Genomic DNA, 16,029 nt, shown 5'->3' on the forward strand with positions numbered 1-16,029 from the left:
GATTGATAGTCAGGTTAAGGCTCTTCGGGGAAAAGAAGGAATTCTTCTGCTTACCCGAGAAGTTTGTTTACGCCACATTTATTCTGAAGTCTTACTAAAATGTAAAGCTTTAAAGCTATTTGTATTGTAATTGATTGAGATTTTAGGTTTGACACCGAGCTTATATTTTGTCCAGTTCTTCCAAAGGAACTTTTTTATCCATTTATACAAAAGTTACTTTTTCAAATGTGAAATTTAGAGAAAAACGTTGATACAAATGTAAGATGCACAGATGATTATAAAAGATAAATATAAGTATTTTTCATTTTAATTTGACCCTAATGAGTTAAAGTACGTTGATCGTTTCTTGAGCCGAGTTGTGACATCTGTCTTTTACCCCTAATTTTCTTTGAAAGGGTCCTAAAGGAGAAGCGGTGGGGTCCATCACTCAGCCGTTACCCAGCAGCCACCTCATCTTCCGAGCAGCTTCTGAGTCCGACGGTGAGAACCCAGATGGAGCCGCTTATCTCATTTCTCATCGTTTTTAATAATACCAGCCGAAGGAACACGGGTTATGAACGAATGGGCAAGCAATTTCAAACGTGTCTGATTATTTTCCAGCTCTCTAAAACACAAACAATAAACTAATATCCAAGATATTAAAAACCATTGAGCCTCGGCTTGACTTTACCCATCAACACTCGCATTAGAAACATGTTTTCTGTGACCCTGACGGTTGTTGTTCCACTTCTAGAACTGCTCAAACAAACAAAAGAATATTGTTTCAAATATATTTTTTATTCAAGGCCGGTGCTGGATGGACGCCCTGGAGTTGGCCCTGAAGTGCTCCAGTCTTCTCAAGAGGACCATGATCCGGGAAGGCAAGGATGATGTCAGCACTGTGGCCTCAGGAGGAGAACACTCGCTCAATTTCTACAGTCTCCTCCGAGCGCACAACATACACGGTTTTCAGTGAGTAGAAATGCAACCACTGTATATTTCTGGGGAAGACGTCTGACTCGTCTCTCCACCGATCCGTGTCAGGTTCAACGACAGCGACCACCTGAAGGATCCGGACCTGTACTCGGACAAGTCGGACCGGGAGGGAGAGCAGGACCACGAGGAGTCGGATCCAGAAGGGATGGAGAAGAGCGAGGAGAGCGACAGCGACACATCAGAGCGCCAGGACGACTCTTACATAGACCTGGACCCAAACGAACACCTGAGAGAGACTTCTTACCTGGAGCAGTCGCACGAGGAACTGGGCGAGGTACGAGAACACGATCATCGCAATCATGACTTACACAAAGGTCTGGGGGCCTAAAATCTGCAGCAGCGGTGAGAAGACGTACCGTCCCTCTGTCCTTTTAACTTCATATTCTTTGTCATGTATCTACTGAAGACTGTATGGATTAGATTAAATATAAACAAGGTATTCTTGCTGAGGAAATATGTGATTTTTATTTTGGTGACTAAAAAAGGTATCAGGCAGGAAAAACATTTTAGATTTTTATTTGCTTCGTTCTCAAATAAATAATTTACTGCAATTTTTGGGAGAAAAAAGTTTTATTTCAAACGTAAAGGAGAAGCAATTTATACAAAAAGTGCAAATGCACTTTCTTTTATCCATAACTATAAAATAAAACGGTGCAATTGTATCGGTTGCAGAAGAAAATGTAACTGAATTGTTTTCATTTTTTCATTTCAGTTAAATTAATTAATCATTTTATTGAATTTTTCTTTTTTTTTACCCTATTTCGGGTTTTTTTTAGCTTGTGTGTGACATTTTGTTAATATCCAGCGGTTTCATGCCATTATAGTGGTCATTTTTCAAGTGCTAAAGCTCCGTGCTTCTCTCCCTCCAGGCGGGCGAGGCTGCTCAGACCGAGACGGTGTCGGAGGAGAATAAATCTTTAATGTGGACGCTGCTGAAGCAAGTGAGGCCCGGCATGGATCTGTCCAAAGTGGTGCTGCCCACCTTCATCCTGGAGCAGAGGTCCTTTTTGGACAAACTGTCCGACTACTACTACCATGCAGACTTCCTCTCAGAGTAAGTCCTTCGAATACTTCAATCAAGTCATTTGAGTCCCTTCAAGGACTGTCAATCATTCTGGGGATGCTTTTCTTTGCTCAACGGTTATAAAAGTATAGAAAACCACATTCTCGTTTGCTTCTCCGTCAGGTCGGCAGTGGAAGAAAACGCTTACGATCGAATGAAAAAGGTGGTGAAATGGTACATCTCTGGATTTTACAAGAAACCAAAGGTGCATCTGTAAACCATCGCAGCAGTGTTTTGACCTTTATGTGGCTCATGTGTTTTTAAAACGTGGGTCGTTTTGTTTCCCCGACATCAGGGTCTGAAGAAACCCTACAATCCCATCATCGGGGAGACGTATCGCTGCATGTGGCTCCACGGAAAGACCAACAGCAAGACCTTCTACATCGCCGAGCAGGTGACCTTTGCGGGCCCCGGGGGGACTTTGATGAGCTGCATCCGACTTTTGCAAACTTGTGCGTGTCCTCTCTCAGGTCTCCCATCATCCCCCTGTGTCAGCATTTTACGTCAGCAACAGAAAGGATGGATTCTGCCTCAGCGGAGGTATCCTGGCAAAGTCAAAGTTCTACGGTAAGATTGTTGAAAACAACGTGTAACCAAACAATTTCCTGAAATAGACCTCCAGAGGGATCAATACAGTTGTATGTATCTATCTATTAGCTATTGGTGAGCTAGCACTGTGAAGAAATGAGGTAACAATAAGTCAATTATATTCCTAAATTACATTCAAAGAGTCGGATTTCTTGTAGTGGATATGAACTACTATCCCAAAATACAACATTTGACTGGAGTTTTAAGAAAAAATAAAACATCATGTTAAATAACTGCCATAGATCTCTTTCAAAAGATGTAGACTACTATCCAAAACAATTATCATAATTCATAAATCATTTCAATATAGAATTTTCAAGACATTCCTAATTAAATTGTCATATTTTAAACATCTCAGACATATTGTCTTTGTCAAAGATGGGAGGTTTATAATGTTTTAAATATGTAATTATCCCAAGTTAAAACCAAAGACTTCCTCAGATCTCTAATAGATAGTAGATAGTAGTTGTAGAATACTATCCCACAAAAGTATTGTAATATTTTAATGTAGAATATTAATATTTTCTAATAATCGTATTTAAACCTTATTAGTCAAATGACATTGTAAGAAGTCCGGTTTATGATGCTATAGCATGGAGGTGAGAACATCAGTCCTAAGCTATAAATCAACCTCTTTTTTTTGCCGTCACTTCATAACATTAATCTCTCTGTTGTCATTTCCCGTACCTTGGAGAACAAGTATGTAATAAATTAAAGCTCAGGCAATGTCAGTATGTGTCCGCGACACAGACGTTGAATGTAACTGAAATATGATGTTTTAATGATCCATAAAATACTGCAGAGATTATTGTCTGCTGATGCGTTCAGGGACACATCCTTCCTGAAGATTGCAGGCCTCTATCAAAAGCATTTAGAAAATATACAGTACATAAACAGGAAGTGATTGATGACAAACAGGAAGTGATATATGAAACTTGAGAGCAGTCAGATTGATAAAGCTTTCCTTCTTCTGCGACCTGTGAATTAAATGTATTATTGTCGGCAAGAAACAAAAGGTTTCTACGATTGAAAAAAAAAAAAAAAAAGTTATTTTAAAGTGGTAATGCTAGCTAAGCTTGTGTTTGTAACTTTTCACTTCCACTTCCCAGGGAACTCGCTGTCGGCCATATTGGACGGAGAAGCTCGCCTCACTTTCCTGAACAGAGGAGAAGATTACGTGATGAACATGCCCTACGCTCACTGCAAAGGTCGGGCTTCTCTTAAGTGTTGACTTATCTTGCCGCGTCATGTGACCTCACCGGTGACTCTCTTTTGCCGCAGGGATCCTGTACGGCACCATGACCCTGGAGCTCGGCGGGCAGGTCACCATCGCCTGTGAGAAGACGGGCTACAGCGCTCAGCTGGAGTTCAAACTCAAGGTATAAATAAAGATTATTCTAACATCTTGAAAAAAGTAGAATAACTTTATCATTGTATTATCATAATGTTTACGCTAGTGTAGTTGTGAGAATCTGTCAGCCATAAAATAATGGCCGACATAAAGTCGAGTCTTCATGCTGACTATGTTTCCCTCTCTTTTCGTCCTCAGCCATTCCTGGGCAGCAGCGACAGCGTCAACCAGATCTGTGGGAAGATCAAGCTGGGGAAGGAAGTGCTGGCGACACTGGAGGGACACTGGGTGAGACCTTATGACTCGGGTAGAATGAGCCGCTACCAAAAACAAACCTGTCGAGACTGTTTACTGTTGGAGTTTTCACACTAACAACCCTGGTAGTGAAACCAAAATATGTCCAAATATTAGCTTTTCAAAGCTGCTGCAGTCGACTGTATCTTCTCGTCCTCAGTCATCGACAGAATCTCACAGGATTCCAACGTTCTTTTCCCTGCTGACGACACACACTTTATTAAGATATAAACCATAAATAAAACTATGGTAAAAATAAAATGCAGTTTGAAAGCCCAAAAAATGAAAGTGATGTTGAATACTCTCATAGTATTGTGGAAAAAAGATACATCGTTGTAGTATTGCATAGGCTAGCGTCAGCTATATCAGTTTAAATGAGTATAAAAATCGTTTCTTTTTTCCATTTCAGCTGTGATAACAGTCAGAATAAATCTCGTTAAAAGAGCTGAAAGTTTCACTAGTACGATTCTACATGTCAGTGTCGTGATTAAATGTTGTTTAAATGCAAAGGGAAGAACTCATTGTCACTCATATAACAGCAGCTCGTGGTTATTCGTTAGTTCTGTACGTGCTCGTTTAAAAGTGTTTTCTTTGCTGTCTCTCTTCTTTTTTTTCTTTACCACCCTGGAAGCACTTCAATTCAGGGGTTAAAGGACTAGAAACTAAGACGATATGTCATGTATGTCACATGTGGTCAGACTCGAGGCCCGGCAAGTAGTTTAATGAGGCCTGTTGGATGGTTACTTCAGAATTAAATTTAGAAAATGTTTACGTGGATGACTTGTAAAGATCAGAGGAAGTGTTTAAGATGAGGTACAGAAGTTAATAATGTGAATTATAAAGAGACATCTGACTAAATGCAAAGAAAAGTAGGAAACATTGAGGCTCCATGAATACACAAAACACATGTACAATCAGACTCATACTACCTCTTAGTAAATGTATATTTTGTATAGATTTTGCCCCTCGTGTGATTGACTTTGTCACCTTGGGATGTAAACTCTTTAAGGCCGAGCAGATTTCGTTCATTCACGTATAAAAGCCTCCTCTCGTGACTCACAGGACAGCGAGATCTTCATCAACGACAAGAAGACCGGCGAGATGGAGACTTTCTGGAACCCGACGCCCGACCTGAGACAGAGCCGGCTGGTCCGCTACACCGTCCCGCCGGAGGAGCAGGGCGAGTTCGAGTCGGAGAGGTGGGTCCTTGAACGTCAAGAGTGTGTCAGGAGTCGTCAAGTCTTCACCGTGTTGGACTCTGAGCTCAGGCTGTGGCAGCACGTGACCCGGGCCATCACCAACAAGGACCAGACCGAAGCCACCAATGAGAAGTTCATCTTGGAGGAGGTCCAGAGGAAGTCAGCGCGCGAGAGGAAAGCCAAATGCGAAGAGTGGATCCCGGCGCTCTTCGAGCAGGACTCTGTGACAGGAGAGTGGCATTACAAATATGCTGAGTAAGTGATTTATTTTGTATTGTTTATTAAAACATCAGGGTTTTCAGAGCGGACTAGAGTCAAGATTGACTTTGGTTTTCGTTGATTCAAACTTAAAAATCATTTTTTAAATTTCATCTTCATTCATCTTAGCTTACACAGTAGCACGTGCTGTCCGAGGGCCACATTTTATTGAATCTGTATTTATTCGGCCCCCAGATCGGTGGTAGGTAAAGATTTTAAATGTTCCATTGGGGTCGTCATAGCTCGGATGGTAGAGTGGTTCCTTGTATTCTGAATGGTTGCAGGTTCAATTCCAGCTCCAGACAAGTTTGTGTGCATGACTATTAGAGCACTTTTTGACCCTGGTCTAGAAAGGCCCTATACATATAGACATTATTATAGTCGTGGTCATGGTCTTGGTTTATAGCTGTTTATTCTATGTTAAAATAATTTAAAGCCATTTAGATTTATGTTAATATAATGTTCCATTTTCTTATTTGAATTGTTTTTCTTCTATAAATCGTAAATTAAATCCTGCTAACCACTCTTTTATTTTCTGTTGCTCATATGATTGATATATTTTATTTTTCTTGACTATTAATATATAATAATATTGAATTTCTATTTTATTATTTCTGATGTACTTTACATTTTTTGGATAGTTTATTTCCTTTTTTACATTTTGACATCAAATAAAAAACAAACTGTAATCGAATTTAATTTACTATATAATGTTGTTGTTTTTTTTCCATTTATTTTTGCTGTTAACATTTTTTTTTAAATATTACATTTTTACTTCCGCAAATACGGTACATTTTCTTACTTCATTTCAAGAAGACGAAGAAGAAAGTCGCACTATCTACCAGCTAAATGAACTTCCGTGCCAGGGCGCCCTCAAGCGGTGATATCCTGTAACTGCTGATATATTTTATCATTGTTTTGTAGGTGAAAACATACAACAAAATACTATTTTATTACCCAAATTCCAATACATTTGGTCAAAGGTCGTCTCACCAGGCCGGGTTCCTCGTTGTGTCTCTACATCTGGTCTGTCTCCGCAGCACGAGGCCGTGGGATCCTTTAAACGACCTGATCCAGTTTGAGAAAGACGGCTGCATCCAGACCAAGGTCCGACACCGCACGCCCATGGTACGTTCTGGCAGTCTTATTAGTCTGAGTAACCAGGGGCCGCGGTGGGACAGTTGCAAGTGCCAGGTAGGTGTTCGCGGTGAAAGAGCCGAACCTTCCAAAAACACCCATGTCGCCGCCTCAGCACCCGACGTCCTCATTGTCTTCTTGGTGTCTCCATCGCTGCCATCGCTGCCATCGCTCTGTCTCTCGTGTGCTTGTCTCTGCATGGACGTCACTGGCAGGTTCATGTTCGTTCAAGAGACGTCGCCTCGTTTTTGTTTTTTTTTTGTCTCCATCTTGTGCTTCAGAGTCGCTTCCTGTTTGTTCTCCTCAATAGAATCACAATTAAAACACGTTTATTACCAGTTGGTGACGACACAACAAAATAAAATCAATATAAACGACAGTAAAATACAATAACATTACATTGAAGCAGGCGTATAACAATTAATTCATAGAAAAAAAATATATAATGAATTACTTTAAATTAAATATACTTGTTGTATAATTGTGTTATTTTAAGCATCTCACGCTCGCAGTGAGTCAGTTATGAATCGGTGATGTCATCAAGTGTGCAGAAGCATGACTCATCGCTTTTATATTTACGCCAGGGTTTCCTAAAAATAACCTCGCAGACCATCTTTTCATATTAGATCCACGTTTTAAATATATTTATTTGAAATTACAATGTTTTTTTTATCATATTCTTTCATGTTTAATGTTGTTTTTTTCTTCACTGTGTTTGTTCCTTCTTGTCTTCATTCCTATGTCCATTTTCTTTTCTCTTTCTTTGACTGGTTTAGTTTTTATATCTTGTTTTCTTTCTTGCTGTGTTTGTTTTCATGTTGTTTTTTATTCTTCTGTTTCTTTTCATGTCTTACTTTTTATTTTTGACGATTGTGTTTTACTTTAGTTTTCTTTCTTGATTTATTGTTTTAATTTATGTAGTAATTATTAATAATATTGTTTTCATTTCTCATTCTTTCTTCGTGTCAATCCTTTTATTTTTGTGTTATTGAAATAAGTGTCGATAATATTTATAATTTTTTAAATCTATGATTTAATTTGTTACAAATTAGATAAAATAAGCAACAAAATCTTTTTTTTCAAGATACTGATGCATCATTTAATTAATATTCAGAAGTTACTTTCTATTCTGAACACATTTTCTCTGAAACAAACACAAAACTGTTGTGTTTTTCACAGTTTAATCCTCAAATGTTCGCAGCTTCAAGCTTCTGTGTCGATCTCTTATTAAATTAACGTCCGAAAATGGCTCCAAAAATGTTTTTAATCTACAAAAGTGTAATCCCTTCAAACTAGACGAGTCTCGTGGATTTAATCTGCACCGTCATGTGTCGGAGGTTGAGATGGACGTGCTTCGCTCATGTCCCAGCATGCTTTGCATCGCTGTGACCGCTGCGTCTCGCCATCCAGCATGTTGTGTTTGTGAGTCTGTGTCGCCCATTTGTTGTTGGACTTCAATTGATCTTTGGTTTTATTTTTCTTCCTCTTTATGTGCGTGTGTGTGTGTGTGTGTGCGTGTGTGTCTCTCTTTCTCTCTTTGTATGTTTGTGTGTGTCTGTGTTTGTGTGTGTTTCTATTTGTATGTGTGTATGTGTGTGTCTCTATTTGTATGTGTGTGTCTCGCTCCCTTTCTCTCTGTGTCTCTTTATGTATGTTTGTCTGTGTATCTCTGTGTGGTTGTGTTTGTGTACATCTGTGTTTGTGTGCGTCTATTTGTGTGTGTGTATGTATTTATGTGTGTGTGTGTGTATCTCTCTCTGTCTCTTTATGTGTCTGTGTCTCTGTGTGTGTGTATGTATGTGTGCGTCTCTCTTTCTCTCTTTGTCTCTTTATATATATGTGCATGTGTGTCTCTGTGTGTTTGTGTGTGTCTCTATTTGTGTCGGTGTATGTGTTTGTATCTCTCTGTGTCTCATTATGTGTGTGTGTCTCTGTTTGTGTGTATGTATGTTTTTGTGTGTGTATATATATCTCCCTCTGTATGTCTCTCTTTATGTGTGTGTGTGTGTATCTCTCTCTGTCTCTTTATGTGTGTGTGTGTGTGTGTATGTATGTGTGCGTCTCTCTTTCTCTCTTTATGTATATGTGCATGTGTGTATCGCTGTGTGTTTGTGTGCGTCTCCATTTGTTTCTGTGTATGTGTGTGTATCTCTCTCTCTCTCTGTGTCTCTTTATGCGTGTGTGTCTCTGTTTGTGTGTTTGTATGTATGTATTTGTGTGTGTGTGTGTATATCTCTCTCTGTATGTCTCTCTTTATGTGTGTGTTTGTGTCTCTTTGTGTGTATGTGTGTGTGCCTCTGTCTTTTTCTCTGTGTATTCATGTATGTATGTGCGTGTGTGTCTCTGTGTGTGTGTCTCTTTGCGGGTCCGTGTGTGTGTGGTACATGGCCTTTTGGGTCTGTGTTTGTGTGTGTGTGTCTCTGTCTATATCTGTGTGTGTGTGTTTCTCCGTGTGTGTATGTGTGTGTGTGTAGGTGACAGTGCCAAAAAGGAAACACAAGAGCGACAAACCCAAAAGTCCAGAGAGCGGCTGCTCCTCGCCTGAGCTGGATCGTCACGACTCCTCTGGAAGTGAAAGTACGTCCTGCAGGAACCACCAGACATTAGAGAATCATCCGAGTCACAGTTTAACATATGAAGACGAACCAGTCGTGACGTGTGTGTTTTCACCTCCAGGACACAAGAGCAAACACAACAGTCGACTGAGGAAAAAGGGAAGCGAGCTCAGCGAACTTCAAAGTGCCATCGAGTCCATCAAGGAGACGCAGGAGGCCATTAACAGGTGAGAGATTCACTTCCTGGTCCGAGCCCCGCCCCCCTCCTCGTCACATGACCTGTGTGTGTGTGTGTGTGTGTGTTCTTGCAGGAGCATCAACGCGCTCCGGAGCGGCGCCGCCAGCCAAGCGCAGGGGAGCTCCTTCCTGCAGCAGCGGGACTTTGTGGTCATCGTCTTCCTCGTCCTCCTTCAGGTCTTCATCAACTACGTCTTCAAGTAGACGTCGGACGAGGAAGGGTCGGTCCAGAGGACTCCAGACACTCGGTCCTCCGTCGCCATGGCGACGGGTTTCCTCTTCTTTTTTTTTTTCTGGAAAAACTTTTTTTTTTAAAAAGAACGACTTTGCGTACAAACATTTCACCCTTGGACAGCGGGGACCGTCCAGAGACCCCCGGCTCAGGTGGGATCGATCGGAAACTTATTTATTGAAGCGTGGATCGAGGCTGAGAAGAGAAGATTATTACGATGTGGTCCAAACTGTATTTAAAAACAATAATTCCTGTGGTGTAATATACATACATATATATATATATATATATACATATATATTATAATGAGCTTTTTATACTAAAGTCATGTCTCTGGTGTGTAGACGTACAGATGGAGGCGTCGCTAATGCACTGGAAGTGGATAAAAGTCGTGGAGTTGTCGCTGGAAATAATGGAATAATATTATGTTTGGTTTATAAAAACCAACCGCTGAACGAAAACCGTCGTCTCAGACACAACAAGGCGTTAAAAGTGGCTTTTGATAGCGAGGAGCTGAGTGGCGTCAGAAACACCTTCCAGTGTCTCTGCGCCGTAACCCGGGGCGACTAGATTAGTTTGAAACCTTAGTAACTCTAGTTATAGACGCCGCGGCGCAGAGTCCGTGCTGTTCACTGTGTTACGAGCATTTCATCACCGAGGTGTATTGGTTTGTGCAGAACAAACGCTCCCCGAGAATCCTGTGTGACCTTAACTGATGGGAACACGACGGGTCTACGAGTGACCTCGGCCGGAGGCGGAGGCCGAGAGAAAAACCTTCCATGAAAGAGGATTTTAATGGTTAAAATGAGCGAGTGGAGAGTAAAAATATTTATTTTAATTTGTTTTTAATCTTGTTTTAATGAGATCATGACTGACGTCTTTGATCAAAATATAAAAGAGGAATAATTAAGATTTAGTTGATTAAAAGATTGTATGAATATAGTTCAAATTGTACCTTAAAAAAATGGATGTACAATAAATTTTGTTTACTAAATTAATCTCATCAAAATGAATTAACTTAAACTAGGGGCCACATTTTGTAGCGGGGCTTCTGTGAGGGGCCGCCAAGTCGAAGAAAAAAAGTTTTGATGTAAAAGGAAAAAAATCACGTAACAAGATGAGAATATAAAAAAAAAAACAAGAAAAGTTTAATATTACATTTGTAAATTTTCTTATTTTATTAAATACAGATTTAATTTTATTTAAAAATATGATATAAATCAATCATTTTTAAGATATGTCAAATGTTTTCAAGGAAAAAAAATTATGTCGTTTTTTTTAAATCAGTAGAAAATAAAAAAGTTTTTAATGTAATCTAATATTTAATAAACATATTTTTAACTACTATAATAAAAGATTGACAAAAATGTACACAAACAATTTGATCTGATCAAAAATAAAAACCATAGAATTCCATAGTTCTAACATGTTTTAATATAAACTGTAAAAATGTGAAATAATTTCCCGTGAATTAAGACGTTTTTCTCTAACTTTGGATGAAAACATTGATTCAAAAAAGATCTTCAAACACGTCCGGCCTTCAGCCGAGGTCACTCGCCCCCCCGACCCCCGCACCCCCCCCCTTCAAAGGGACCACATCTGAAGAATGGATTTGTACCCCCGTCTTCGCCTTGTCAATGTTTACATATCCAGTTGCCTCTGCCGTGGAGCGGGAGCGACTGAGACTTCGGGTCGGCACCGGCTGGAGCTGCGGACGCTACCGGCTGGTACCGCGTATGTTCTCGTGTCTCCATCGCCTCCACGCTCGTGTTCATCCAGACTCCAGATGTTTAGAATGTGGACAAACCCAGTGCCTTCCAGAGGGAGCTGAGACATCTGCAGAGCGGACTCGCCATACACGAAGTCTGACTCCACCTTTTATTCTTTCCGCCGCCGCCTCCCTGCCTCAAGCGTAGCCATGGCAACGCTACCCGGATGTTGCCAGAGGAGCGTGACATCGGGAGCGTCTCTGGCCGTGTGAGACTTTTTATTTGTTTCTGTTCCTCTTTTCTTTTTTTTAATTAGACTCATTTTAAATGTTTGTTCGTCTCTCGGTTCCGTCACGAGCTGTAGGTTCTAGTTCCACTTGTGTGTCGTCGCCGTGGAAGCTTCTGGTCACATGTATCTCACCATGAAATAAACACAAACCACTCTCGACCCGCTTCCTGCTTCTGAGGTGTCACTTGTTGCAATGCACTCTGGGTATGATCCAGAGGAGGCCTGACTCTAGTTAGTCTTATCTTGACCAAAACACATGTTCAAATTATTTGATATGGTGCGGTTATAAATAAAATCACTTCTAAAACTTTTTCAAATTATTTTTTTTTATAGAATTTAGTTCAATATTATATTTTTACCTTTGAAAATGGTCACTGATATTTAATTTTTTGTTTCCTAAATTATGTTTATTTGTTCCTGATTATAATAAATCTTTTTTTCCCCACATATTAATATATTTTAATTGTGAAATCCTCTTAACCCTTGTTTTATCTCTGGGTCAAGGTGACCCGGAGGCCTGAAAACAAATGTGTTTGTGGTATCCCTTGTGTTGTCCCTGGGTCAAGGTGACCTGAAGGCCCGAAAAAATGCATTTGGGTCACCTTGACCCAAGGGTTGTGTCAGCATTAAAATGGAATAAGATCTCATCCCTCAAAAGTGGACACCTAGTAGAGACCCAGATGAGATACATCCTTATATTATTTTTGGTGTTTTCTGTTCCCCTATTATGAACCAAAAATAAGTCACTGCTACTGGATTTTTGAGACAATATTCCCTCTTTTACGCCGGCTTGCTGGTCTCATGCTGCCTCCAGCAAAGGTCATCGCTGAAGGTCGTTAGTGTCGAATCAATCCCGTCTCTCAGTTGCCTATATATATATATATATATATATATATATACTGTATATATAAAACCTCACTCGACACTAACATCGCGAGCTGCCAATGCATCTGAAGTTGAAAAGGATCGTCCGTCAAACGACAATTATGAGCAACAGTAGCTATTTTTAGTCTGTTATATTAGTGTCACTTTCACAAAGTCAATTCAACTATGTTTGAATACTTTTGTTTTATTTTCTATTTTGACGACTCAAGACACCAAACGTGTTGGGAAAAGATAACAAACTACAAAAATAAATCACCTGCATCATGTTTCCTTTAAATTACAACAAACTACAGATATAGCAGTTATTTATTTAATTATCAATAAAGTTCTTTCAATTTCTATATATATTACCTCATTCCTCATGTACTAACACACCAGCCATACTGTATCTTCTCATTTTGTTTTATTGTGAAAACACAGTAAAATAAATAATAAATAAATTGAAGCTCACATCCTCTGATCCCCGAGAATAAATATTCACCTTATTTTTCCTGTTACAGGAGGATTCCACTAGAGGGCGCCTTAATTCGCGGGAGTAACTCTCCGACTTTATAAAACAAAAAAAACGCGAAATAAAAGTTTAAAAGCTTCATCTGTTGTGACAGTTTCAGACTCAAATATCTTCTTCTGCTTCTTCCTTCCCTCGCTCCACCGTCTCTCCTCATCTGGATCAATCACAAAAGTATTTGGTTCCCCCCGAGCATGAATGGGCGGGGAGTCCCTGTTGCTATGATACAACATCCCACACCTGGCACTAATCCAGGGGGTGATGGAGAGAAGATGGAGCGAGCGAAGAAGAGGACGAGCGTGAACGAGGGGAGACACTCGTCTGCGTGAGATTATATAATTCTCTGGGTCTGTGCGGGGGCTCAGCCTCCTCGCCGTCACCATGGCAACAGGGCTTCGGCGGTGGTTATGAGGATCTGTCCTTGTTTACGTCTTCATGTGGTTCTTCTCCACTTATGGTGTCCAGGGATGAACTTCAGGAGCAGAACCCCAACGTTCAGGACGAACCCACTGGGACTTGAACTTCTTATCGTGACCACGCATAAATGAATCCATACGACCCTGTAACGGCCTCCATTTTAAACTTTAATTAATTATTTTAACCTTCCATTTTTAAAAACGTGCTTGGTTTTAAGATAAAAAATTATAGGTTGTTTTTTATTTATCATTTTTATTTAATGAGTTTAGACTCTAATCTTCAAAGTGTTACGGGCGGTAAGTTTCAGTTTGACTGAAGCTAACATTATTGACCAGCTATGCTAGCAAGTTACGATTGTACTTAACTATACGTTACAGTTGAAAAAAGTTAATTATTATTTAAAAGGTCACGGGAGGGTCAAGTTATTTTCCATCATTTGCTCTACAAGTAACCCTCCTTTAGAGCAGTGGGTCGGAGACGGTGGTTGCATTTATTTGTCGAAAAAAAAACGAGAGAACTTTACTTTACACTGATCCAACTTTTCTAACAGTGAAACGAATCTGTTCAATCTTACGTAGTGTGGCTTTAACAACCCAACACGGCATATGAAATAGTGTGAGAACCTTCCTTCTGTAGACCTTGGCTCCGTGATATCTCTTTAAATACACTGTTTTGTTGAGCCAGAACATGTTAGTGTTACAGTTGGCGTGTAGAACTGCAGGATGGATACACATTTATAAAAAAAATGTAAGAAAACGACTCCTTTTTTTGCATTAAGCCGAATTACCTCAGGAGCCACAGTGCATTGTGGGACTTTTGTGAAGGGCCAGAAGAAACGAGTGAAGAATATGATGGGGAAAAGATCAAGAAGAAAAAAAAATCATCATGATATAATAAACACCTACAAATACATGATAATACATCGACATATCCTTAATTTAGTTTATTTATATACAGTTTATAATGAAAAAAAACTCAAATTATTCTGAGGGCCATGAAGTTCTTAAAAAGGACGAAGAAAAAGTTAGATTCAGAAGCTCCTAACATTGGTTTCATCGACGGTACTCTGACTCAGACTTCAGATCCTAGTCCAGACGAGGGTCCAGCCATCAGAGGAGACGAGGGGGTGCTGGTGGGGGGGTGTGTGTCTGAAAAAAAGGGTTAACCGAGCTAATCCTGGACGCTTTCAGGCGGCAGGGCTGCCGGGGCGGAGGCGGCTGCTGGCTCAGCGTTTGTGTTCATCCCTCCGAGGAATCAACAGAGCATAAAAGAACTGCTGCAGCGACCGCTCTCTTTCAGCCGCAGATTAGCGCCTCGTCGACGCCCGTTTGAGGACCGTTTCCTTTCTCGCCCTCCTCTGTCGGACCCCGACCCGGCTGACCACACCCGGGTCGCCCTCCTCTGTGGTTCCGCTCGTTTTCAAACTCTTTCTTAAACGTATCATGAGAACTTTCTGCACGACTTACAATGACTTTCCTGACCCCGAGGCCTCAAGTCTGACAGTGTCTTCACCTGCAGGAACATCTAGTGTTGTGTCTGAGAACTTTACAGTAGATGTGATCAGATCCTCCTGCAGTGCTGTCTCTCCTCCCTCTCTCTTTCTCTCTCTCTTTCTCCATCTCTCTCTCCATCTCTCTCTCTCTCTCTGCAGAAACATGAACAGACACTTTTCTTTCCATGACTCATCTCTCTGAGCTTCATTAATATCAGCTTCTGTCTCAAGTTTCTCTTCTCAAAACGCTCGTCGACACCAAGAACCTCAGAGTCTCAACCTGGACTCGCATCATCAGAAACTGCTGCCGGCTTTTCAGTTTCGGCTTTCAGAGCCGCAGCGTTTTTTTTTTTTTTAAAGTTCAGTGGTTACGTCAGCGAGACACGAGACAGGAATGCTGATAACTTTTCACACACACACACACACACACACACACACACACTTCAACTTCTTCCGGACAAAGATCATGTCAGCAGCGAGACAGTGTGAAGGAAACCATGAGCCGTGGGCCACATTCAATACTGCGACGGTTCTTAGGGGCCTTCAGGACAAAAGATGGATGAAAAAAAAACAGAACTAAAATAATCTTATAAGATTCTAGTTGTAATTTTATTGACTATTATATTTCTCACGGATTTTTCATGAAATATCCTTATTTATTTTGTATTTTTTGTCTTAATTGTCTATTAAAAACTTTTAAAAATGGAAAGAAAACTCAAATTCCAAATATAATATATTTAAAAAATAAAGACAAATAATCCAAAGGTATTTAATAGTTCATTTTTTTTAATTATATTAACATTCTTTTTTTTAATGATATTAAAGCTTTCTTTTATACAA

The 16,029-nt window shown here is 40.1% G+C and overlaps 1 protein-coding gene across 4 annotated transcripts in view; it reads left to right on the top strand.

Moving 5' to 3' along the window:
* The window catches only part of osbpl8 (oxysterol binding protein-like 8), a 47,928-nt gene extending 35,882 nt beyond the window's left edge, over positions 1-12,046 (top strand). For 3 of the 4 annotated variants that reach the window (XM_087786853.1, XM_087786856.1, XM_087786855.1), the window contains 16 exons: positions 396-480; positions 786-951; positions 1,024-1,249; positions 1,845-2,029; positions 2,162-2,243; positions 2,334-2,432; positions 2,509-2,605; positions 3,736-3,834; positions 3,908-4,005; positions 4,176-4,265; positions 5,334-5,470; positions 5,540-5,725; positions 6,769-6,922; positions 9,340-9,442; positions 9,542-9,647; positions 9,732-12,046. In XM_087786853.1, coding sequence (XP_087642979.1) covers positions 396-480; positions 786-951; positions 1,024-1,249; positions 1,845-2,029; positions 2,162-2,243; positions 2,334-2,432; positions 2,509-2,605; positions 3,736-3,834; positions 3,908-4,005; positions 4,176-4,265; positions 5,334-5,470; positions 5,540-5,725; positions 6,769-6,922; positions 9,340-9,442; positions 9,542-9,647; positions 9,732-9,861 — 2,043 coding nt within the window. In that variant the 3' untranslated portion in view covers positions 9,862-12,046. The remainder of the gene's footprint in view (positions 1-395; positions 481-785; positions 952-1,023; positions 1,250-1,844; positions 2,030-2,161; positions 2,244-2,333; positions 2,433-2,508; positions 2,606-3,735; positions 3,835-3,907; positions 4,006-4,175; positions 4,266-5,333; positions 5,471-5,539; positions 5,726-6,768; positions 6,923-9,339; positions 9,443-9,541; positions 9,648-9,731) is intronic. The other variant, XM_087786854.1, reaches the window with a different exon arrangement.
* Positions 12,047-16,029: the final 3,983 nt, after the last annotated feature.

The sequence above is a fragment of the Callionymus lyra genome, chromosome 3 (genome assembly GCF_982586985.1).
Source record: "Callionymus lyra chromosome 3, fCalLyr1.hap1.1, whole genome shotgun sequence".
Taxonomy (NCBI): domain Eukaryota; kingdom Metazoa; phylum Chordata; class Actinopteri; order Syngnathiformes; family Callionymidae; genus Callionymus; species Callionymus lyra.